The sequence below is a fragment of the Sebastes fasciatus genome, chromosome 5 (assembly GCF_043250625.1).
Source record: "Sebastes fasciatus isolate fSebFas1 chromosome 5, fSebFas1.pri, whole genome shotgun sequence".
NCBI lineage: Eukaryota > Metazoa > Chordata > Actinopteri > Perciformes > Sebastidae > Sebastes > Sebastes fasciatus.
Window position 1 is genome coordinate 30,716,487 of NC_133799.1, and position 23,466 is coordinate 30,739,952.

At 41.5% G+C, this 23,466-nt stretch overlaps 4 protein-coding genes across 4 annotated transcripts in view; 1 reads left to right on the forward strand and 3 right to left on the reverse strand.

Moving 5' to 3' along the window:
• The window catches only part of uhmk1 (U2AF homology motif (UHM) kinase 1), a 123,973-nt gene that overhangs the window by 39,977 nt on the left and 60,530 nt on the right, over positions 1–23,466 (reverse strand). The gene's annotated exons all lie outside the window — the stretch shown is intronic.
• LOC141768623 (uncharacterized) lies at positions 3,172–4,427 on the reverse strand. The gene is made up of 2 exons (XM_074637017.1): positions 3,918–4,427; positions 3,172–3,887 (listed from the first exon to the last, which is right to left on the reverse strand). The coding sequence occupies exons 1-2, from the start codon at positions 4,342–4,344 to the stop codon at positions 3,361–3,363; spliced, it is 954 nt and encodes a 317-aa protein (XP_074493118.1). The 5' UTR covers positions 4,345–4,427; the 3' UTR covers positions 3,172–3,360.
• Positions 6,420–7,692, reverse strand: LOC141768624 (uncharacterized). Its single transcript, XM_074637018.1, has 2 exons — positions 7,166–7,692; positions 6,420–7,135 (listed from the first exon to the last, which is right to left on the reverse strand). The coding sequence occupies exons 1-2, from the start codon at positions 7,590–7,592 to the stop codon at positions 6,609–6,611; spliced, it is 954 nt and encodes a 317-aa protein (XP_074493119.1). The 5' UTR covers positions 7,593–7,692; the 3' UTR covers positions 6,420–6,608.
• LOC141768271 (meprin A subunit beta-like) lies at positions 11,960–21,468 on the forward strand. The gene is made up of 15 exons (XM_074636399.1): positions 11,960–12,113; positions 12,296–12,323; positions 12,966–13,016; positions 13,107–13,150; positions 14,557–14,635; positions 14,739–14,856; positions 15,384–15,562; positions 15,721–15,939; positions 17,222–17,371; positions 18,559–18,774; positions 18,971–19,227; positions 20,358–20,568; positions 20,670–20,846; positions 20,928–21,184; positions 21,291–21,468. Exons 1-15 carry the CDS (start codon positions 12,072–12,074, stop codon positions 21,294–21,296), a joined length of 2,034 nt encoding a protein of 677 aa, XP_074492500.1. The 5' UTR covers positions 11,960–12,071; the 3' UTR covers positions 21,297–21,468.

Genomic DNA, 23,466 nt, shown 5'->3' on the forward strand with positions numbered 1-23,466 from the left:
GTATACTTTCAAATAATAGTTATAGTAAAGTATGTCAAAAAAATAAAAAAGTCATTGTATGGTATGTCGAAAAAAAACAAAACATGATGGTAAAGTTTGTTGAAAAAGTCACAGTATAGTATGTCAAAAAAATAAAAAGTCATAGTATAGTATGTCAAAAAAATAAAAAGTCATAGTATAGTATGTCAAAAAAATAAAAAGTCGCAGTATTGTATGTCGAAAAAAAGTTATAGCATAGTATGTCAAAACTTCTCTGGGTAACTCTGGGCCCATAACCCGTTAGCAGAGTTGAATATGTGCAGCGATTCTGGCGTGTGTATTCAGTACTAGACCAAAACCATAACGGAGGAATAAACACAGTGGGGCATCAGTCTTGATCTGACTGGAACTCTCTCAAGAGCAGAGGAACTTTATTGAACACATGTCAGTTAACATAAATACGCCCCTTGTTAACACCACCTTATGAAATGATACTTAATGTCAATATGTTTACACCTCTGTCTGCTTACAGGATTCTTTGCCAAAGATTTTTGTATCTTGGTTATCCTCATAAACCTTAGGTGGTGCGTATAGACATCCATCAACGCCCTCTAGTAGTTGTACTAGGTACATACACTCTTGTGTAGTTGCGGCTAACGCCATATACTCTTCCTCACAAGTGGATAGTGCAACAGTGGGCTGCTTTTTGGTTTTCCATGAAATCAAAAAGGACCCTTTTCATTTAGGCTTACACATGACCGGTTGTACTACGTCTGTCAGTTACATCTGATTTCCCAATCTGCATCACTGTACGCTTGTAGCTGCAGTTCCTCATGGTCACATTTCCTGTAACACAACTCTTTCTCAGTTGTACCTTTCAGATATCTTAGTACATGTTTTACAGTAGTCCATTCCTCTTCTGTTGGCTCAGTAAAGTACTGTGACAGTTTACTTACTGCAAAACTCAGATCTGGTCTTGTACATGTAGTAAGATAGATTAAACTACCTACAGCTTCTCTGTACTTTCTGACATCACTCATCATTTCTGCATCATCAGTGAAATTCAACTTCTGTTCACAAGGTGTTGCTCTAGGTTTACAGTCTTGCATGTCAAACCTTTCGAGTATTTTCTCCACATATCTCTTCTGTGACATTTTCACACATTTATCACTTTGGTCAAAATCGATCGACCAAGAAAATGTTTCAGTTTACCCAAGTCTTTCATCTTGAATTTAGCTGCGAGCATCTCCTTCACAACCTTCAGTGCATTTTCATCACTGGCAGCAATGATCAAGTCGTCAACCCATATTATCATGACCACTTTCTCATTTTCTGTTTCCCTTGTGTAAACACAATGATCAGCTGGGTTTTGCAGAAAATCATTTTCTCTCAGATACTCATGTAGTGTCTTGTTCCAATGTCTGCCTGATTGTTTTAGACCATATAATGACTTTTCTAGTTTATACACCAACTTTTCATTTGTGCTAGACATTACATCATAACACTCTGGTTGTTCCATGTAAATCTCGCAATCTTTTGGTGCATGTAGACAGGCAGTTTTGACATCCATCTGATGTAAAATGCGGCTTTTTGCATCAACACTCTGATACTGGTCGGTTAGCAGTAGGAGAAAATGTCTCCTCATAGTCCACACCCATCTTTTGGCTGTATCCTTTGGCTACATATCGTGCCTTGTATTTGTCAGATCCATCAACATTGTTCTTGATTGCATACACCCATCTGCATCCCACTGCTTTCTTACCCTCAGGCAAGTTGGTTAAGGTAAATGTGTCATTTTCTCTCAGCGATTGAATTTCATCGTCCATCGCAGCAACCCACTCCTTTGAGTTAGATGAAGTTACAGCTTCCCTGAATGTTAAGGGAACATTGCACATTAATCTGTAACAATAATCTATGTTAGTCAGCACCTGATCATCACTCTCCTCGCCAAACACATATTCACTTAAATAACCTGGCTTCTTCCTCTCTCTAGAAGGGTATCTTGTAGGCTTATGATTAGTCTCACTTATCTGTGTTGGGCTGTTCACCTCAGGCACAATTACTGGGACCTGGCCCCGTCCTGGACTCACATCAGTATTTTACCTGGTCTGGTTAGCTCTGTCCTGCGCCTCAAAATCATCCTCATCAGGTGTCATCTCAGTCTGTGTCTGTCGCTCTGCAACTGTTTTGGTCACAAACTTCACCAGTCTTTGCTTTTGCACTTTCCCACTATCAGGATAGTAGACCAAGTAGGCCGGGCTATTCTTGTCGTAACCGACAAAGATTCCCTTCTCACACCTTGAGTCTAGTTTTCTCTTGTCCTGTTTATAGGCATAACACACTGACCCAAACTTTTGCATCCTGGAAATGTTAGGCCGTCTGCCTGTCAGCATTAAGTAAGGTGTCTGTTTTGTGCGATTGTTAAAGCATCTGTTCCTCACTACAGCTGCTGTCTGCACTGCATAGGTCCATAACTCCTTTGACAACTCGCTCTCTATTAGCATACACCTAGCCATGTCAAACAGGGTGCGCCAATTTCGCTCAGCAGTACCATTCTGGTGTGGCGAGTATGGTGCTGAAGTCTCATGTCTGATCCCATTTCTGCTGAGAAGTGCCTGGTAATTCCTTCCTGTGAATTCTGCACCATTGTCAGACCTGATACATTTAATCTTTCCGTATGGGGTAGTATCAGCAAGAAACTTCTCTGTTGCTTGCACTGTGTCACTCTTCTGTTTTAGAAAATACACAAATACTGCACTGGAATAGTCATCAGTGAATGATAACGCAAACCTATACCCGTCTCTGGACTCTGGGTCTATTGGTCCCGCTAGATCTGTGTGTACCAACTCTAGAGCTGCCTTGGCTCGTACATCAGGCTCCCTGTTCCTAGTTTGGATAAACTTTCCCTGTGTGCACACTTCACATTGTACATCAGGTTTGTCTGTTTTACCCTTAATTGTCATACCATTAACAACATTCTGTAATCTCTGAATATCATCATAATTACAGTGCCCTAGGATCTCATGCCATGTCTGCATGTCATAACACCCGTTACATTGGTCATCACATTCACCATTTACTATGTGTAGATAGAATAGTCTGTTATACTCATGAATGTGGAATTGTGCACCGTCTCTGTGTTGTAGGACGTCTTTCCCTTGCTTGAAGATTACGGTCGCTCCGCTTGCAGTAGCTGCTTTTACAGAAAAGATGTCCAGCGGGTATGAGGGAATGTACAGCGCCTGTCTCAGCGTTGTGTTGTGGCGTTGCCCTCTGCTGTCGATCAAGCAAACCTCCGCGTCTCCTCTGCGCTCTGCTACTCCGGTGCACCTTGTACCATCAGCCAGCTCCACGCAGTGTGTCTCGGCCTGGAACTTGTCGTCAAATTTCTTGAACCTTGCAATATCTGTGATGATATGCGAAGTAGCCCCCCGTATCCACCATCAGACCTCTCGCCTCGACACCACGGCCTGGCTGGATCTCGGCGTCCTCGTCACTCATCCGGAATGCATACTCTGTGCTGCTCTCCTTTTCAGAAACTTTTCCTGCGTCGCCTCGCCGCTGTTTCTGACTGCAGGTTGCGTCCCGATGTGTGGTGCTTTTACACTGACTACACCACTGCTTGCGTGTACATGCTCTGGCTTTGTGTCCTCTCAGGCCACATCTGAAGCATATGATGTCTGCATTCTCAGCTCCTTGGACACTCGAACTTGCCACTGCGGGCCTCATACTCGGCTGCACTCGCGCCTTCATGACATTATCATCAGATGCTGTTGTACGCATCTTCTCAGTGTCCTCGTAGCTCCGTAGTTTAGTTTTGAATTCGGCAAAAGGCACTGCCACCTCTCTTTGCATGACATGAATAGCAAACGGTTTGAATGATTCTGAAAGTCCCTTCAAAATCATCGCTACTAACAGCCCGTCACTTAATGTCTCACCAGCGTTTCTCGATGCTGTGATGGCAGTCTCTGCTCGTATAACATATTCAGTCACACTCTCGCTGCTCGACTTCTGAAGTGAAGTCAGTTCTGTGTACAGGCTAATTACACGAGGCTTACCTTTGCTTGCATAATAGTCTCTCAGGATCTTTAGTGCTTCCCGCCCGTTGTCCGCTGCTTCCCGCATTACCAGCAACAAACTTTTGTCATCCAGAAACTGGATTAGCTCCGCAAATGCCTCGTCATTTTTCTCTTCATCGTCTTCTTCCTCATCTTCGGTGGTGGGCTCCTTTAAAATAGTGTCCTTTAGCCCTTGCAAACGAAGATGGCTCAATAGTTTGGTCTCCCACAGTTCATAGTTCTTTTCATCTCTGTCAAAAACTAGCCGTGACCAACGGCTGCTTGACTGGGTAACCCGTCTGCTCATGGTGCTAGCATAGCACGCTGACTCTCACCGGACACGCGGTACATTGCGACGTTTCTCTCGGTGGTAACTCGCTGGATAACTTCTCTGGGTATTTTCTCTGGGTAACTTCTCTGGATAACTTCTCTGGATAACTCTGGATAACTTCACAACCTTCAGTGCATTTTCATCACTGGCAGCAATGATCAAGTCATCAACCCATATTATCATGACCACTTTCTCATTTTCTGTTTCCCTTGTGTAAACACAATGATCAGCTGGATTTTGCAGAAAATCATTTTCTCTCAGATACTCAGTGTCTTGTTCCAATGTCTGCCTGATCGTTTTAGACCATATAATAACTTTTCTAGTTTATACACCAACTTTTCATTTGTGCTAGACATTACATCATCTGGTTGTTCCATGTAAATCTCGCAATCTATTGGTGCATGTAGACAGGCAGTTTTGACATCCATCTGATGTAAAATGCGGCTTTTTGCATCAACGCTCTGATACTGGTCAGGTTAGCAGTAGGAGAAAATGTCTCCTCATAGTCCACACCCATCTTTTGGCTGTATCCTTTGGCTACATATCGTGCCTTGTATTTGTCAGATCCAGCAACATTGTTCTTGATTGCATACACCCATCTACATCCCACTGCTTTCTTACCCTCAGGCAAGTTGGTTAAGGTAAATGTGTCATTTTCTCTCAGCGATTGAATTTCTTCGTCCATCGCATCAACCCACTCCTTTGAGTTAGATGAAGTTACAGCTTCCCTGAATGTTAAGGGAACATTGCACCTTAATCTGTAACAATAATCTATGTTAGTCAGCACCTGATCATCATTCTCCTCGCCAAACACATATTCACTTAAATAACCTGGCTTCTTCCTCTCTCTAGAAGGGTATCTCGTAGGCTTATGATTAATCTCACTTATCTGTGTTGGGCTGTTCACCTCAGGCACAATTACTGGAACCTGGCCCCGTCCTGGACTCACATCAGTATTTTGCCCGGTCTGGTTAGCTCTGTTCTGCACCTCAAAATCATCCTCATCAGGTGTCATCTCAGTCTGTGTCTGTCGCTCTGCAACTGTTTTGGTCACAAACTTCAACAGTCTGTGCTTTTGAACTTTCCCACTGTCAGGATAGTAGACCAAGTAGGCCGGGCTATTCTTGTCGTAACCGACAAAGATTCCCTTCTCACACCTTGAGTCTAGTTTTCTCTTGTCCTGTTTATAGGCATAACACACTGACCCAAACTTTTGCATCCTGGAAATGTTAGGCCGTCTGCCTGTCAGCATTAAGTAAGGTGTCTGTTTTGTGCGATTGTTAAAGCATCTGTTCCTCACTACAGCTGCTGTCTGCACTGCATAGGTTCATAACTCCTTTGACAACTTGCTCTCTATTAGCACCTACCTAGCCATGTCAAACAGGGTGCGCCAATTTCGCTCAGCAGTACCATTCTGGTGTGGCGAGTATGGTGCTGAAGTCTCATGTCTGATCCCATTTCTGCTGAGAAGTGCCTGGTAATTCCTTCCTGTGAATTCTGCACCATTGTCAGACCTGATACATTTAATCTTTCCGTATGGGGTAGTATCAGCAAGAAACGTCTCTGTTGCTTGCACTGTGTCACTCTTCTGTTTTAGAAAATACACAAATACTGCACTGGAATAGTCATCAGTGAATGATAACGCAAACCTATACCCGTCTCTGGACTCTGGGTCTATTGGTCCCGCTAGATCTGTGTGTACCAACTCTAGAGCTGCCTTGGCTCGTACATCAGGCTCCCTGTTCCTAGTTTGGATAAACTTTCCCTGTGTGCACACTTCACATTGTACATCAGGTTTGTCTGTTTTACCCTTAATTGTCATACCATTAACAACATTCTGTAATCTCTGAATATCATCATAATTACAGTGCCCTAGGATCTCATGCCATGTCTGCATGTCATAACACCCGTTACATTGGTCATCACATTCACCATTTACTATGTGTAGATAGAATAGTCTGTTATACTCATGAATGTGGAATTGTGCACCGTCTCTGTGTTGTAGGACGTCTTTCCCTTGCTTGAAGATTACGGTCGCTCCGCTGGCAGTAGCTGCTTTTACAGAAAAGATGTCCAGCGGGTATGAGGGAATGTACAGCGCCTGTCTCAGCGTTGTGTTGTGGCGTTGCCCTCTGCTGTCGATCAAGCAAACCTCCGCGTCTCCTCTGCGCTCTGCTACTCCGGTGCACCTTGTACCATCAGCCAGCTCCACGCAGTGTGTCTCGGCCTGGAACTTGTCGTCAAATTTCTTGAACCTTGCAATATCTGTGATGATATGCGAAGTAGCCCCCCGTATCCACCATCAGACCTCTCGCCTCGACACCACGGCCTGGCTGGATCTCTGCGTCCTCGTCACTCATCCGGAATGCATACTCTGTGCTGCTCTCCTTTTCAGAAACTTTTCCTGCGTCGCCTCGCCGCTGTTTCTGACTGCAGGTTGCGTCCCGATGTGTGGTGCTTTTACACTGACTACACCACTGCTTGCGTGTACATGCTCTGGCTTTGTGTCCTCTCAGGCCACATCTGAAGCATATGATGTCTGCATTCTCAGCTCCTTGGACACTCGAACTTGCCACTGCGGGCCTCATACTCGGCTGCACTCGCGCCTTCATGACATTATCATCAGATGCTGTTGTACGCATCTTCTCAGTGTCCTCGTAGCTCCGTAGTTTAGTTTTGAATTCGGCAAAAGGCACTGCCACCTCTCTTTGCATGACATGAATAGCAAACGGTTTGAATGATTCTGAAAGTCCCTTCAAAATCATCGCTACTAACAGCCCGTCACTTAATGTCTCACCAGCGTTTCTCGATGCTGTGATGGCAGTCTCTGCTCGTATAACATATTCAGTCACACTCTCGCTGCTCGACTTCTGAAGTGAAGTCAGTTCTGTGTACAGGCTAATTACACGAGGCTTACCTTTGCTTGCATAATAGTCTCTCAGGATCTTTAGTGCTTCCCGCCCGTTGTCCGCTGCTTCCCGCATTACCAGCAACAAACTTTTGTCATCCAGAAACTGGATTAGCTCCGCAAATGCCTCGTCATTTTTCTCTTCATCGTCTTCTTCCTCATCTTCGGTGGTGGGCTCCTTTAAAATAGTGTCCTTTAGCCCTTGCAAACGAAGATGGCTCAATAGTTTGGTCTCCCACAGTTCATAGTTCTTTTCATCTCTGTCAAAAACTAGCCGTGACCAACGGCTGCTTGACTGGGTAACCCGTCTGCTCATGGTGCTAGCATAGCACGCTGACTCTCACCGGACACGCGGTACATTGCGACGTTTCTCTCGGTGGTAACTCGCTGGATAACTTCTCTGGGTAACTCTGGATAACTTCTCTGGGTAACTCTGGATAACTTCACAACCTTCAGTGCATTTTCATCACTGGCAGCAATGATCAAGTCATCAACCCATATTATCATGACCACTTTCTCATTTTCTGTTTCCCTTGTGTAAACACAATGATCAGCTGGATTTTGCAGAAAATCATTTTCTCTCAGATACTCATGTAGTGTCTTGTTCCAATGTCTGCCTGATCGTTTTAGACCATATAATAACTTTTCTAGTTTATACACCAACTTTTCATTTGTGCTAGACATTACATCATAACCCTCTGGTTGTTCCATGTAAATCTCGCAATCTATTGGTGCATGCAGACAGGCAGTTTTGACATCCATCTGATGTAAAATGCGGCTTTTTGCATCAACACTCTGATACTGGTCAGGTTAGCAGTAGGAGAAAATGTCTCCTCATAGTCCACACCCATCTTTTGGCTGTATCCTTTGGCTACATATCGTGCCTTGTATTTGTCAGATCCAGCAACATTGTTCTTGATTGCATACACCCATCTACATCCCACTGCTTTCTTACCCTCAGGCAAGTTGGTTAAGGTAAATGTGTCATTTTCTCTCAGCGATTGAATTTCTTCGTCCATCGCAGCAACCCACTCCTTTGAGTTAGATGAAGTTACAGCTTCCCTGAATGTTAAGGGAACATTGCACATTAATCTGTAACAATAATCTATGTTAGTCAGCACCTGATCATCACTCTCCTCGCCAAACACATATTCACTTAAATAACCTGGCTTCTTCCTCTCTCTAGAAGGGTATCTTGTAGGCTTATGATTAGTCTCACTTATCTGTGTTGGGCTGCTCACCTCAGGCACAATTACTGGGACCTGGCCCTGTCCTGGACTCACATCAGTATTTTACCTGGTCTGGTTAGCTCTGTTCTGCACCTCAAAATCATCCTCATCAGGTGTCATCTCAGTCTGTGTCTGTCGCTCTGCAACTGTTTTGGTCACAAACTTCAACAGTCTGTGCTTTTGAACTTTCCCACTATCAGGATAGTAGACCAAGTAGGCCGGGCTATTCTTGTCGTAACCGACAAAGATTCCCTTCTCACACCTTGAGTCTAGTTTTCTCTTGTCCTGTTTATAGGCATAACACACTGACCCAAACTTTTGCATCCTGGAAATGTTAGGCCGTCTGCCTGTCAGCATTAAGTAAGGTGTCTGTTTTGTGCGATTGTTAAAGCATCTGTTCCTCACTACAGATGCTGTCTGCACTGCATAGGTCCATAACTCCTTTGACAACTCGCTCTCTATTAGCATACACCTAGCCATGTCAAACAGGGTGCGCCAATTTCGCTCAGCAGTACCATTCTGGTGTGGCGAGTATGGTGCTGAAGTCTCATGTCTGATCCTATTTCTGCTGAGAAGTGCCTGGTAATTCCTTCCTGTGAATTCTGCACCATTGTCAGACCTAATATACATACATACTGGGTAACTTCTCTGGGTAACTTCTCTGGATAACTCTGGATAACTTCTCTGGATAACTTCTCTGGATAACTTCTCTGGATAACTTCTCTGGGTAACTTCTCTGGGTAACTCTGGATAACTTCACAACCTTCAGTGCATTTTCATCACTGGCAGCAATGATCAAGTCATCAACCCATATTATCATGACCACTTTCTCATTTTCTGTTTCCCTTGTGTAAACACAATGATCAGCTGGATTTTGCAGAAAATCATTTTCTCTCAGATACTCATGTAGTGTCTTGTTCCAATGTCTGCCTGATTGTTTTAGACCATATAATAACTTTTCTAGTTTATACACCAACTTTTCATTTGTGCTAGACATTACATCATAACCCTCTGGTTGTTCCATGTAAATCTCGCAATCTATTGGTGCATGTAGACAGGCAGTTTTGACATCCATCTGATGTAAAATGCGGCTTTTTGCATCAACACTCTGATACTGGTCAGGTTAGCAGTAGGAGAAAAAGTCTCCTCATAGTCCACACCCATCTTTTGGCTGTATCCTTTGGCTACATATCGTGCCTTGTATTTGTCAGATCCAGCAACATTGTTCTTGATTGCATACACCCATCTACACCCCACTGCTTTCTTACCCTCAGGCAAGTTGGTTAAGGTAAATGTGTCATTTTCTCTCAGCGATTGAATTTCTTCGTCCATCGCATCAACCCACTCCTTTGAGTTAGATGAAGTTACAGCTTCCCTGAATGTTAAGGGAACATTGCACATTAATCTGTAACAATAATCTATGTTAGTCAGCACCTGATCATCACTCTCCTCGCCAAACACATATTCACTTAAATAACCTGGCTTCTTCCTCTCTCTAGAAGGGTATCTTGTAGGCTTATGATTAGTCTCACTTATCTGTGTTGGGCTGCTCACCTCAGGCACAATTACTGGAACCTGGCCCCGTCCTGGACTCACATCAGTATTTTACCTGGTTTGGTTAGCTCTGTTCTGCACCTCAAAATCATCCTCATCAGGTGTCATCTCAGTCTGTGTCTGTCGCTCTGCAACTGTTTTGGTCACAAACTTCAACAGTCTGTGCTTTTGAACTTTCCCACTGTCAGGATAGTAGACCAGGTAGGCCGGGCTATTCTTGTCGTAACCGACAAAGATTCCCTTCTCACACCGTGAGTCTAGTTTTCTCTTGTCCTGTTTATAGGCATTACACACTGACCCAAACTTTTGCATCCTGGAAATGTTAGGCCGTCTGCCTGTCAGCATTAAGTAAGGTGTCTGTTTTGTGCGATTGTTAAAGCATCTGTTCCTCACTACAGCTGCTGTCTGCACTGCATAGGTTCATAACTCCTTTGACAACTCGCTCTCTATTAGCAACTACCTAGCCATGTCAAACAGGGTGCGCCAATTTCGCTCAGCAGTACCATTCTGGTGTGGCGAGTATGGTGCTGAAGTCTCATGTCTGATCCTATTTCTGCTGAGAAGTGCCTGGTAATTCCTTCCTGTGAATTCTGCACCATTGTCAGACCTAATATACATACATACTGGGTAACTTCTCTGGGTAACTTCTCTGGATAAATCTGGATAACTTCTCTGGGTAACTTCTCTGGATAACTTCTCTGGGTAACTCTGGGTAACTTCTCTGGATAACTTCTCTGGATAACTTCTCTGGGTAACTCTGGATAACTTCTCTGGGTAACTCTGGATAACTTCACAACCTTCAGTGCATTTTCATCACTGGCAGCAATGATCAAGTCATCAACCCATATTATCATGACCACTTTCTCATTTTCTGTTTCCCTTGTGTAAACACAATGATCAGCTGGGTTTTGCAGAAAATCATTTTCTCTCAGATACTCATGTAGTGTCTTGTTCCAATGTCTGCCTGATTGTTTTAGACCATATAATGACTTTTCTAGTTTATACACCAACTTTTCATTTGTGCTAGACATTACATCATAACACTCTGGTTGTTCCATGTAAATCTCGCAATCTATTGGTGCATGTAGACAGGCAGTTTTGACATCCATCTGATGTAAAATGCGGCTTTTTGCATCAACACTTTGATACTGGTCAGGTTAGCAGTAGGAGAAAATGTCTCCTCATAGTCCACACCCATCTTTTGGCTGTATCCTTTGGCTACATATCCTACCTTGTATTTGTCAGATCCATCAACATTGTTCTTGCATGCATACACCCATCTACACCCCACTGCTTTCTTCTCAGGGTAACTCTGGGTAACTCTGGATAACTTCTCTGGGTAACTCTGGATAACTCTGGGCCCATAACCCGTTAGCAGAGTTGAATATGTGCAGCGATTCTGGCGTGTGTACTCAGTACTAGACCAAAACCATAACGGAGGAATCTTCGATGTAGATGGCTTCCAGTCGCTCTTTATTCCTTTGTCATCACCAAACATTTGCCATAAAGTCAACATTTCAACGTCAATCCATTTATTTTCAAACTATAACAAAAGTTCATCTCTCAAAGTAAAACAGCAGCATCATATCACAAATAAGTCATAGTATAGTGTGTCTAAAAAAGTAATTCAAAACTCACAGTGTGGTATGGTATGGTACAGTATTTTAGAGTTAAATTAAATTAACATTATCTACTTTATTAATAAAGTTTTTATTAAAATTAGTTTGTTATATACACACACATATATATATATACATACACACACACACACACACACATATTTATACACACACACACACACACACACACACACACACACACACACACACGCACACACACACACACACACACACACACACAAGTCATAAAAAACAGATCATGTGGATGTTGCGTGCACTGTAGTCTTTTCTACCTCTGTATAAAAACAGAAGCAGCAACATTTCCTCAAACACAGCAGGACTGAGGCAGGTTGAACCGACACAGTGAGTGAGTGTGTGTCTGCAGCTGGAGCCATGGCACTCAGGTGGATCATACTGTTCTTTGGCCTGGGACTAGTAAGTGGAAGCCTTTACATTTTTGTGAAATATTAACATATTGTATATCTCCAGTGCCAAACAATAACATTGTTTGTCACAAAGTTGAGTTGCTGCTCAGAATGTCACTTCATTCTTTAGTAAATCATGTCATCAATTTTCCTCTATTGATTGATTAATGTATTTTCTAATGTAATTTCTAGGCTGCTGCTAAGCTAACAGGTGATACGGGTGAGTCACATATTATGATGTTTTGCATGTTAACTACTGTGAAAAGGTAGACAAAAACAAAAAAGTACAAGATTTAGGTTGGGGTTAGATTACACTCAAGACAAAGTGAGACGATTTAAAATACCTTGCCATCCTGTACACTTATGATTTTTTGGCATTGAATTCATGATCCTTACATTTTACAGGGTTGCTTACACAGTATCCCCACTGCACCCTTCATATACTGTACATTCAGCTCAACAGAGAAAGTTCTAATTTCCTACTTCTCACTTTGAGATATTTTAGTGTACTACTTTCTACTTCTTAGTAAAATATGATCAAGTGAGAAGTAGGAAATTAGAACTACTTCTCACTTGAACATATTTTAGTGTACTGAGGTGTCAGCAAATTGAATACCTGAAATAAATCTGTGGGGACTCTCACTCGGAACAAGTTGGAAGTCCATCTCAAATCTGAAAATAGTCAGGAGGCAAAATTTAAATGTAAGAATAAATAAGCTTTAAAATATATGGGAAATTTTTTACAGTTAACACGTTTAGGTTCTGGGGCAGGGCTCAATGCTAATACCAGTACAATAATAATTATGTTAATAAGATCATAATCCCATTTTTGAGCAGCAATTTATTGATTCTACATCTACAGAAACCGATGTTGACGAAGGCCATGACTGGGACATCTTAGACATCAATGAAGGTTTGTGAACAAACTGTTTTTGTTTTGCTTTGTTGGATAATATGTCTATATCTTTGAATTTCGTCAACCAATACAATTTTCCTTTTTCAGCGGCTGGACTGGACCTGCTGGAGGGAGATATCGAACAGGATGAAGTAAGCTGCTTCAGTAATCTGCATATTCGGGCCTATTTGATTATGCCATTATATTTGTGTCAATTCTGGGCACGATGGGACATTTTGAGCACAGAAAAAGATTTTTTGCACACACATACATTACATTTTTACTTCCCTAGTCAACAATGAAACCTACCTACCTGCTCTGTTTATTCGATATAAATATAATGTACCATTGGTACCAACCATGTCATACTAGCTTGTCGCAAAGGAGGTTAAATAACGCTCCAAACTTACGCAAAATATTGGCGAGGAAAAACTGGCATGGCCCCTTTCTAAGGGATCCCTTGACCTCTGACCTCAAGATATGTGAATGAAAATGGGTTCTATGGGCACCCACGAGTCTCCCCTTTACAGACATGCCGACTTTATGATAATCACATGCAGTTTGGGGCAAGTCATAGTCAAGTCAACACACTGACACACTGACAGCTGTTGTTGCCTGTTGGGCTGCAGTTTGCCATGTTATGATTTGAGCATATTATTTATGCTAAGTGCAGTACCTGTGAGGGTTTCTGGACAATATTTGTCATTGTTTTGTGTTGTTAATTAATTTCCAATAATAAATATATACATACATTTGCATAAAGCAGCATATTTGCCCACTCCCATGTTATTAAGAGTATTAAATACTTGAAAAATCTCCCTTTAAGGTACATTTTGAACAGATTAATCGTGATTAACTATGGACAATCATGCGATTAATCACAATTAAATATTTTAATCAATTGACAGCCCTAGTTAAAAGTCATAAAAAATAATAGTATAGTACGTCAAAAAAAGATATATATATATATATACAAACAAAAATATAAAAAAACACACAAAACTGATGTTTCCTCAAATTAAATTATCATTTGCGTTTTAATTATTTCTCTAATATATATCTAATTTATATCTATATCTTATATTTATATATGTGCAAAATTCTTAGTGAGTGCTCAAAATGTCCCATTAAGCATTAAGACACAAATATGATTTCATATTTGAGCAGTATGTGAAGGAACTAAAGCTGTGCGATAGGAAGAGTATTAATGTGATGATAGTCATAAGACTTGATTTTCTTAACAGATGTAACTGTACAATGATATCTGCTCACCAACATGAATTTAAATAATTAAAATGATGCCCATATAGAGATGTTAAAAGTAGGAACAGTTTAATAGAAATAAAAGCTTACAGGTGGTGACGTCTTCTATTAGGACGGAATACCCTCATTGTCTTGAAGGACTTTGAATTTGCATGACAATCAAGGAAAGCTTACAATTTAAAAAGAGAAGGTTTCAGTTGTATCATTTACTTAAATAAATCTGTTCAAGTTTTTGCTCTGTATCTCCTTTATCCATTTCTAATTGTATACTTGTTGTTTTCTTCATTCCCATCAGACATTCAACAGAAACTCCATCATAGGAGACAAGTACCGCTGGCCAACAACTATTCCCTACTACCTAGAGGACAGTCTGGGTAAGAAACTCACATTCACAGTACCTAACGTATTAATATGGATATGCACCACATTGAGATGCTTTTTTATGTGTTTCTTTGTCTTACACTATGTAACGTGTAGAAATGAATGCAAAGGGAGTGATCCTGAAGGTATTTGACGAGTACAGACTGAAGACCTGCATTGACTTCACACCATGGAAAGGAGAGAAGAACTACATCTCTGTGCATAAAGGGAGCGGGTGAGCACTGCATTTAGTTCATCTTAACTGTACTGTTGAACAAAACTATGTCAGTGCTTATTACGTGCCTGCTGGTTGAATATGTCCTGGCACATGAAGCCACAAGACAAAACACTGCATCCTTAACAAACGTTTATGACTACATTAAATGTGAATGAGGTCGCTTGACAAACCCACAGAGAGTTATCACTCGACTCTGCAGTTCCCCTCAGCTCTACAGAACCTTTTAGCACCTTTCAGCTAATTGTTTTGGTTTCACGGCACACAACTTAAGCTGTTTTCAGTTAAAAATCAAACACAGGGCTTTCATCCAGGAGACCGCTGTTCATTTACCCCAATGAAAGTGCAGTATTAATTCCAGTATAATGTGCTATTAGTTTAGGTTTATGCACAAATGTCAATCTCCTGATACCGAGGCTGGTTCTGTGCTAAAGCCGGGAGAGCTACTTGTCATCGTCTGAAGGCCGGCCTTCTCTCCGGGGCTTAAAAGACCATTTAGTGAAAAGTGCATCTCGCTCTCTCCATAGGTGCTCCTCGTCTGTAGGCAACAAGCGTGTCGGGAAGCAGCGGCTGTCCATTGGTAGACGCTGTGATAGTCTAGGAACCGTTGAGCATGAGTTCCTGCACGCTCTGGGCTTCTGGCACGAGCAGTCCAGAGCTGACCGCGATGATTACGTCGACATCATGTGGGATCGCATTAAACCTGGTAACATTGATTTGTAACACCTTGAATTACGGTTCAAAACTTTTTTTAAATAAGCGACAAACTGTACAGAAACTATTATTTGTCCTCATAATATCTGAATCCACTTTCAAAAACAAAGGGCCGTATTCTTCCTGATATTCTTTTTATGCCTTCCTCAGGTAAAGACCACAACTTCAGAAAATACAACGACACAGTGTCCAGCGCTCTGGGCGTTCCCTATGACTACGGCTCTGTAATGCACTACAGCAAGACGTCCTTCAGCATCAACTCCGATCCCACCATCGTCACCAAGATCCCCCACTTCATGGATGTGATCGGTCAGAGGATGGGGTTCAGCGCCAGTGACCTCGCCAAGCTCAACCGTCTCTACAACTGCAGTGAGTAATCTCAAGCGGTCATTCTGCCCAGCAAACAATAAATGAGACATAAAACCTGCACTTTGAGTGTTTGAACAGTCAACAAACTAAATCACCTCATAAAATAGGAATGATTTTTTTTGTCCCATAATAACCTTGCATATTTACAGGAAAGATCAGAGTTTATCTGGCATAAGATGATGCTAACATATATTGATAATCTTGTGCAATAATCTATAATTTATCAGCCCTTAATAATACCGGGGGATGCCACAAATTACTTATCATGCCATAGCTTCATTAATGCCGAATGTTTTCAGGCTTCAGATCAGTACACAGTTCTATGTTTTCTTCTGCATCCAGGTGAACTTCCTGCTCTTTACCTGCAATATCACCCCTCAGTTATCAAGCTGACCGATCGAGCACTGTGTCATATCGATATCTTTCTGTATGTCCTCCACATATCTCGAGAACCGTTCATCCGATCAACTTCACACTTGGCGGGTGTATTGCTGGGGACCCAAGGGGGTGCAGTGTCAAATGTGGTGCGATTTGACCAGATGGTGGCGCTTTAACAATGAACTTTACGTTTTGGCGTAACGCTCAGAATTTTTTTTTTATTGGGCAGCCGAATTACAAGTTATCATCAGTTGGATTAACCCAAACCACAATTCAACTTGCTATGAATTATGGGATGCTCATCCTTTTCACTGTCATACATAGTTCAAAAGAAAATGGCGCTCAGCTCTGTGCACTCGCCATAGATATAGAATGAGTAAGCCCGCTACAACGGTACACATAACAATGGCCGCCGCTCTGATCCTGCTATGTTTATTTGGATGGGAATGTCCGTTCTACTCTCATTTTATTTCTATGGTAACACTGTTTTAACAATCCAACCAGAACATGGCATAAGGTTAAAGCTTTTTTTTCATTTGGATGATGCATATTCTGGCAAATAATCCTCAGTTTCCTCCATCAATGATGGGTAAGGGATTTTCAGACTGGATGGGAGCTGGTATAACTTTACTGTACTTTACTTTACTTAAAGTCATTTCAACAAATTTAAGTGGAATATGACTTGGCTCTCGTTATTTAGGCTACGGTTGCCTGGTTTCTTACATTCTGTTAGAATGTATAGAAGTGGCGATGTATCTATATATTATCTATGCAAAAATACAGTTTATTATCATTCCAGGTTTATGACGGGAATGGTAAAGAAAGTTCCAGTCAAACAAGATAAAAGTCTCAACTCACTGTACTGAAGTATCTTGATGACATTGTCACTGTTTCCTCTCCACAGCCACATCTTCTAACTTTGTGGACAGCTGTGACTTTGAGTTGGAGAACATCTGTGGGATGATTCAGGGTCCTGGCAACGCAAAGTGGGAACAACGTAGTTCTGTGAGCGGAGGGCCTCAGACTGACTTCTCCAACATGGGAAAATGCAAAGGTGACTGTCAATGAAAACAAATACATGTTATGGTTCATGTTATGTTCAAAGTCCAGGACTTTCATTTTTATATCTACTGACTGACTGCAGTCCCAATTTGGCATCTTGGGTTTGAACATTTTTATTTATTTATGACACAATGGAAAATGCAGATAAAGTAATCTAATATTTTATAAATACACATCTGTGCTGTTATCCAGTGAGCAATTATTAAAGAAAGCTAATCACTGTATCACCTTATAGCATCATATATAGTGTTTAGTGTCTGAAGACATTTTAAAAACAAAGGTGTCTCGAGTGATTTATAACATAAACTGTACAAAGTACAGGCTGGTAGTAAAAACACAGATAAATACCTATTTATTAGTGATTTATTAGCTACAATTTAGAGTGTGTTTCTTTCATTAGTTGTTATAAAAAGCGGAAACATAATTATGGGATTTACTGCTCACAAGCTATCCACCCCTGTGCTGGCTAATAAACTTTGAGCCCCTCAATGTCATCATTTTAACAAAGATATGACTGAATTGTTTATGTTGCAGTACAGTGTCATGGATGTCTCTGCTGAGGGTAGAAAAACTGTTCAGGAAATGTGCTCTAAGTCCAGGCAGTACGACCTGGAGGAGACTTTAAAGATGCTCTATATGATATCCAGAGCATTAATACAGTATACATATTATGTAAGAGATAATGTACAGGTCATTGTTGTGGAATAAACCCTGACAGGGTGATGCAGAGGGGTGGTTTATTTCACAACAATGACCTGCTCTCTGTACATTATCCCGTTTATTACACGGCTACTTACTTAGGAAATCAATAATTTCACACAAAAATGGTCCGCCAGAGTCCAACATCATAACTGCGTCCATAGCAACGGCTATACATAGCAGCAGTCTGCTATAAATAACAGACTGTAGAACGCCGTGATTGAACAATCAGAATTGAGTATTCAACAAAGCTGTGTAATAAACATATGTAATATTATGTGAAGATATAGGCGTAGTGGAGTAATGTCTACCTGAACAGAGAGTGAATTTGCTCTCCCTCTGTGTGTGTTGTAATCCGAGCTTCTCTGTGCTTTGTTGACAAAGCCGGGCCGGCCGCACATGCTTTTAGTAATATTAAAATGTAATATGACAATCTTCAGAGGTCATACATTACCCACTGTTGTCTCCTCCTGCCCTCAGGAACAGGCTACTTCATGCACTTCAGGACAGCCTCCGCTAAACCCGGTAAACAGGCATTCCTGGAGAGTCGTTGGCTTTACCCCAAACCTGGAGCCCAGTGTCTGCAGTTCTTCCTCTATAACACCGGGGCAGATGATGATGTCCTCAATATCTGGGTGCGAGAGTATGACAAGGCCAACCCCAGCGGTAAACTGAAGCTCTTCAAGAGTATTTCAGGTAACACATGAAATAATACATATTGTATGATATACAGTATAGTTATAATTAACATGTTGTGTAACCAGAATAATTTGAAAGAAGCTGAAATCGAATCAAAACCTCAAATATTTCACATACGACCATAGTAACCATAGTAATGAATTAGTGATTCATAGTGTAATATTAATGTCTATTCTATCTGTTCTCTTTACAGGAGGCGTCATGGGCTCCTGGGAACTGCACAACATCAATCTGAATGTGACAAAGAAGGCCCGTTTGGTTTTTGAGGGCGTGAGGGGAAAGAACCCATCGAAGGGGGGTCTCTCTCTGGACGACATTAACCTGTCATCCACAAAGTGTCCTCAGCACATCTGGCACATCCGCAACATCACCCGCCTGCTGGCCACCACACCAGCAGGAAAGAAACTGTACAGCCCTCGCTTTCTGTCTCCAGCAGGTTACTCCTTCCAGGTAAATTCCGTTTAAAGAGGATCTATTATGCTTATTTTCAGGTGTAAACTTGTATTTTAGGTTTCTACTAGAACGTGTTTACATGCTTTAATGTTCAAAATCGCTTTATTTTTCTCACACCGACTGTACACCTCTCATCACTTGACAAGATTGGTCAATCAAACCTAACTTTTTGGACTCCGCTCCAACTAGCTTTTTTTGAGGCTGTGCCAAACTAGCTGCTAGGCAAAATGTGTTACTTGGTGACATCACCACGTTATGGAACAAAAAGGCGGGACTTCAAGCAAGGCGTTTCAGGCAGTTCAGCAGCCTGAAACGCAGCCTGTGGGGGAGATTAACTCCCTTTGGCGTGGGCTTTGTACCTTTGCAGACCTTTTACATAGACAAAAAACTATATAACACACTAGGGATGTCCCGAGAACCGATACTTCGGTACCAAGTCGATGCAAAAATTTTAAAAAAGTGACGGTACTCTTTTTCTACAGTACCAAAGGTACCGTACCGGAAAATTTTCCCACGGGTAATAAACTTGTGACAACACCGGTGTTATCGATTACACCGGACATTTTACAAGAAAGATTATGGTCAATATGTGCAGAGCACTGACTCTGATCTGTACTGTCGGTTGGCGGTGTGTCTGGCCTATCCGGTAGTGCTTTTGCTGCGGGGCTCCGCTGCGGGGGTCTACCTGGCGCCCCTGCCTTGTGCACAACGGCTGTGACGGCTCAATCCACCTCGCGGCGATTACCTCATTAACGTTATGTTTCCCTTATAGCGTTGGGATTAAACGTGAAATATTGCCAAATAGGTGCGTTTGCTTTTCGCTTCGACAACAAATCCTCTGCTCCTACTACTCTGAGATGACGGACCAGATGCATTCACGGTCAGTATGTAGTGTCCTTCATCTGACTATCGATTGATAGCGTGCCGCTGATACGCCAAAAGGAACAAAATGGGTCAATTATTTTTATTTATTACTTAAAGGCTACATGCCTCTGTTTTTTGTAATGTTCAAATGTTGAGAATTTATGTTCTGAAGAGGCGTTAAGTGAATGGTCAATTGACATATGTTACCATCATATGCTGGCTCAGTACTTTAACGTTACTTCATACTGCTCTGTGATCTGTAGGTCGCTGTGTACCTAAACGGAATAAGCGACCGTCCAGGAAACATGGCCATCTTCTTCTCCCTGACCTCAGGCCCAAACTACCGCAGACTCAAGTGGCCGTGTCCGTGGCAGCAGGTAACTATGGCCCTAATGGATCAGCAGTCTGACATCAGACAGCAAATGAACATGCACCGAATGGTCACCACTGACCCCGACATGAAGTCCTCTGACGGTAAGAAAAGGGTGGATAACTCGTTGTTTAGCCACTCATTCTCTTCTTTATACAATGAATTGTTGTCAAACAGAGAATGACAGTTCAGCTGTTTGTCCCAGGCACTGAGTACTACTGGGACAATCCCAGGAAGGTGGGCTCTAAAGTGACTGCGTCTGATGGCAGCTATTACTATCGAGGCCCAGGCTTAGGAACAACTAGCTTCCTCACCCACAGCAGACTAAAGAGCAGGAACTTCATCAAAGGAGATGATGCCTTCTTCCTCTTCAGCATGGAAGGTGTGGAAGTCATACTTTATACTGTATATTTAGGATCATCCTGTCTCTGAAAGGTCACGGTTGTTGTCTACTTGTCCTCAGATATATCCAATCTGCTGGTACCTCAGCCCCTACCCTACTCTGCAGTCCACGCTGACCCCAGTCTGATGAAGGCTGCAGACCAAGGTGCTCCACAGGAAGCTAATAACCTCACGCTGATCATAGCTGTAGCAGGTTCTGTGGCAGCAGCCATGTTGGTGGTTACGGTGCTCATCGTAGGGAACGCCTGGAAGAGGAGGAGGGGATACCAGAAGATCGACAAGGCGGTGATCATACAGGACATGCCTGGATTCATGGAAGTGAGGGTTAAACAATAGCACTAATTCATCATAGCATGAATTTACCATGCCTCATTTGTGCCAACGCATCTAAATGTACTAAATATATATGTCTATTTCATTACAGGAGTAGCCGACCAAAGATTTACCATGATGTCCCGATAAAAGGAAAACATCAGCACTTATCAGAAGAGAGAGCGCATCACTAAATTATCTGTTTAATCAGACTGTCACCTGACTCCTTTTCATGTATCATTTGAATTTGTATGTTAGAAATAAAATCTCTGACAGCATGCATGCTCAAACCATTTGTTCCGTTCTTCATTACCAGTCAGGGAGTGACTGATTTACAGTATTGTGGTTACTTTTCAAGACCTCAACCATGTAATTGTAAACTGTGAGGGTACTTAGGCATAATCTGACCCGCCAGATGATTTGTTACACAGAACCATTTGAGAAGCCGTCATCGCAAACAGACACTTTCAAAACATACTTGGCAGGTGATTGGATGAACCATCTGTCAATCAAACTCTTGCCGAAATCAGTCAGGAGAAGAGCGAAAAATGAGCCGTCCTCCGAGTTAGACATACAACATTGGTCTCTATGTGCAGCCGGCTGTGAGACGAGTGGTCGGGGACCGCTGTGGATCAGATAGTTAGAAAATGCCATGAAATAGAAAGAGCTGATCATCAAGGAATCTGTGGTGAACAAGAGCTTTGTTCACTAGAGACTTGTGGTAGAAATGACTAGTCAGAATCAAATTGTAGATATCTGAAACTGGAATTACGACTAGTCATAATTAAGTTGTGAATATCCGCAATGTGAATTATGGATAGTTTGAATCGTACTAGTCAATGTAATCAGGGAAATTAGAGTTTTGCCTTGTCAAAATAGAATAAGGGATATCTTGAATTTGTTACTAGGCAAAATGGTTGCAAATATCTCTAATGAATATCCTGTCTAGTATGTTGAAAAAATAAAAAAGTCATAGTATAATATGTCGAAAAAAATTAAAAAGTCATAGTATAGTAGTAGTATACTTTCAAATAAAAGTCATAGTATAGTGTGTTGAAAATAAGTCATAGTAAAGTAAGTAAAAAAAGTCATAGTATAGTATGTAAAAAAAAAAAAAGTCGTAGTATTGTATGTCGAAAAAAAGTTTTGGCATAGTATTTCAAAATAAAAAAGTCATAGTATAGTATGTTGAAAAAAGCCATAATATAGCATGTAGAACAGAAAAAAATAGTACAATAATATATAATAATAATAATAGAATAAGGGATATCTTGAATTAAGAGTTTTGACTATAGGCAAAATGGTTGCAGATATCTCTAATGAATATCCTGTCTAGCTATTAAATGTTAAAACGGCTTTCCATAGTGGATAATCAACTTAGTCAGGAGATAGCTCAAATAAATATGAAATATCATAGATATGCCAAAATACACTGCATGGAGGGGGCTTTCAATTTTAAGTGGAAAGTTTCTGAAATGCTCAGAGTTCACGAGTTGTGACGTGTTCGTTGACGTTGTCAGAAATGGCAGAGGCCATGGAAGTTTTATGTCTAAAAAGTCACTTAGAAAACAAAAAGTCCTACCTCTTTTCCCTGTTCCTTGGTCCGAAAGAAGCTTTCCTCCAGCTGTCCGACGGTGCGTAGCTGCACTGGAGTGTCCAATCTCCGTCCGCACCACGAAGTCCAGCCGCCCACACTTTCTGTCCATTTTTAGCACAAATGCAAAAAGTAACTACGTACAAATGTTAACATTGCGCGGTTGTAGATGGCGTTCTTCCAGTCGCTCTTTGTCCTTTGTCATCACCAAATACCTGCAATTAATTCAACATTTCAACGTCAATCTAATTATAACAAAAGTACATCTCTCAAGGTAAAACAGCAGCATCATATCCTGACTCCCAGTAAAGACCTTGCTGTGCACCGCACCTGTTTATAATGAGTAATCACTTAATAGACTCACCACAGCGCCACTCGGTGGCCACCATGTGAATGGCTCAAACACTTATAGTGGGTCGAAAAAAAGAAGCAGCATAGTACAACAACATCATAGTATACAGACGTAGGCAAAGTTGTTGGTACCCTTCCGTTAAAGAGAGAAAAACCCACAATGGTCACTGAAATAACTTGAAACTGACAAAAGTAATAATAAATAAAAATTTACTGAAAATGAACTAATGAAAATCAGACATTGTTTTTGAATTGTGGTTCAACAGAATCATTTTAAAAAACAAACTAATGAAACTGACCTGGACAAAAAATGATGGTACCCCTAGAAAAGATGTAAAATAAT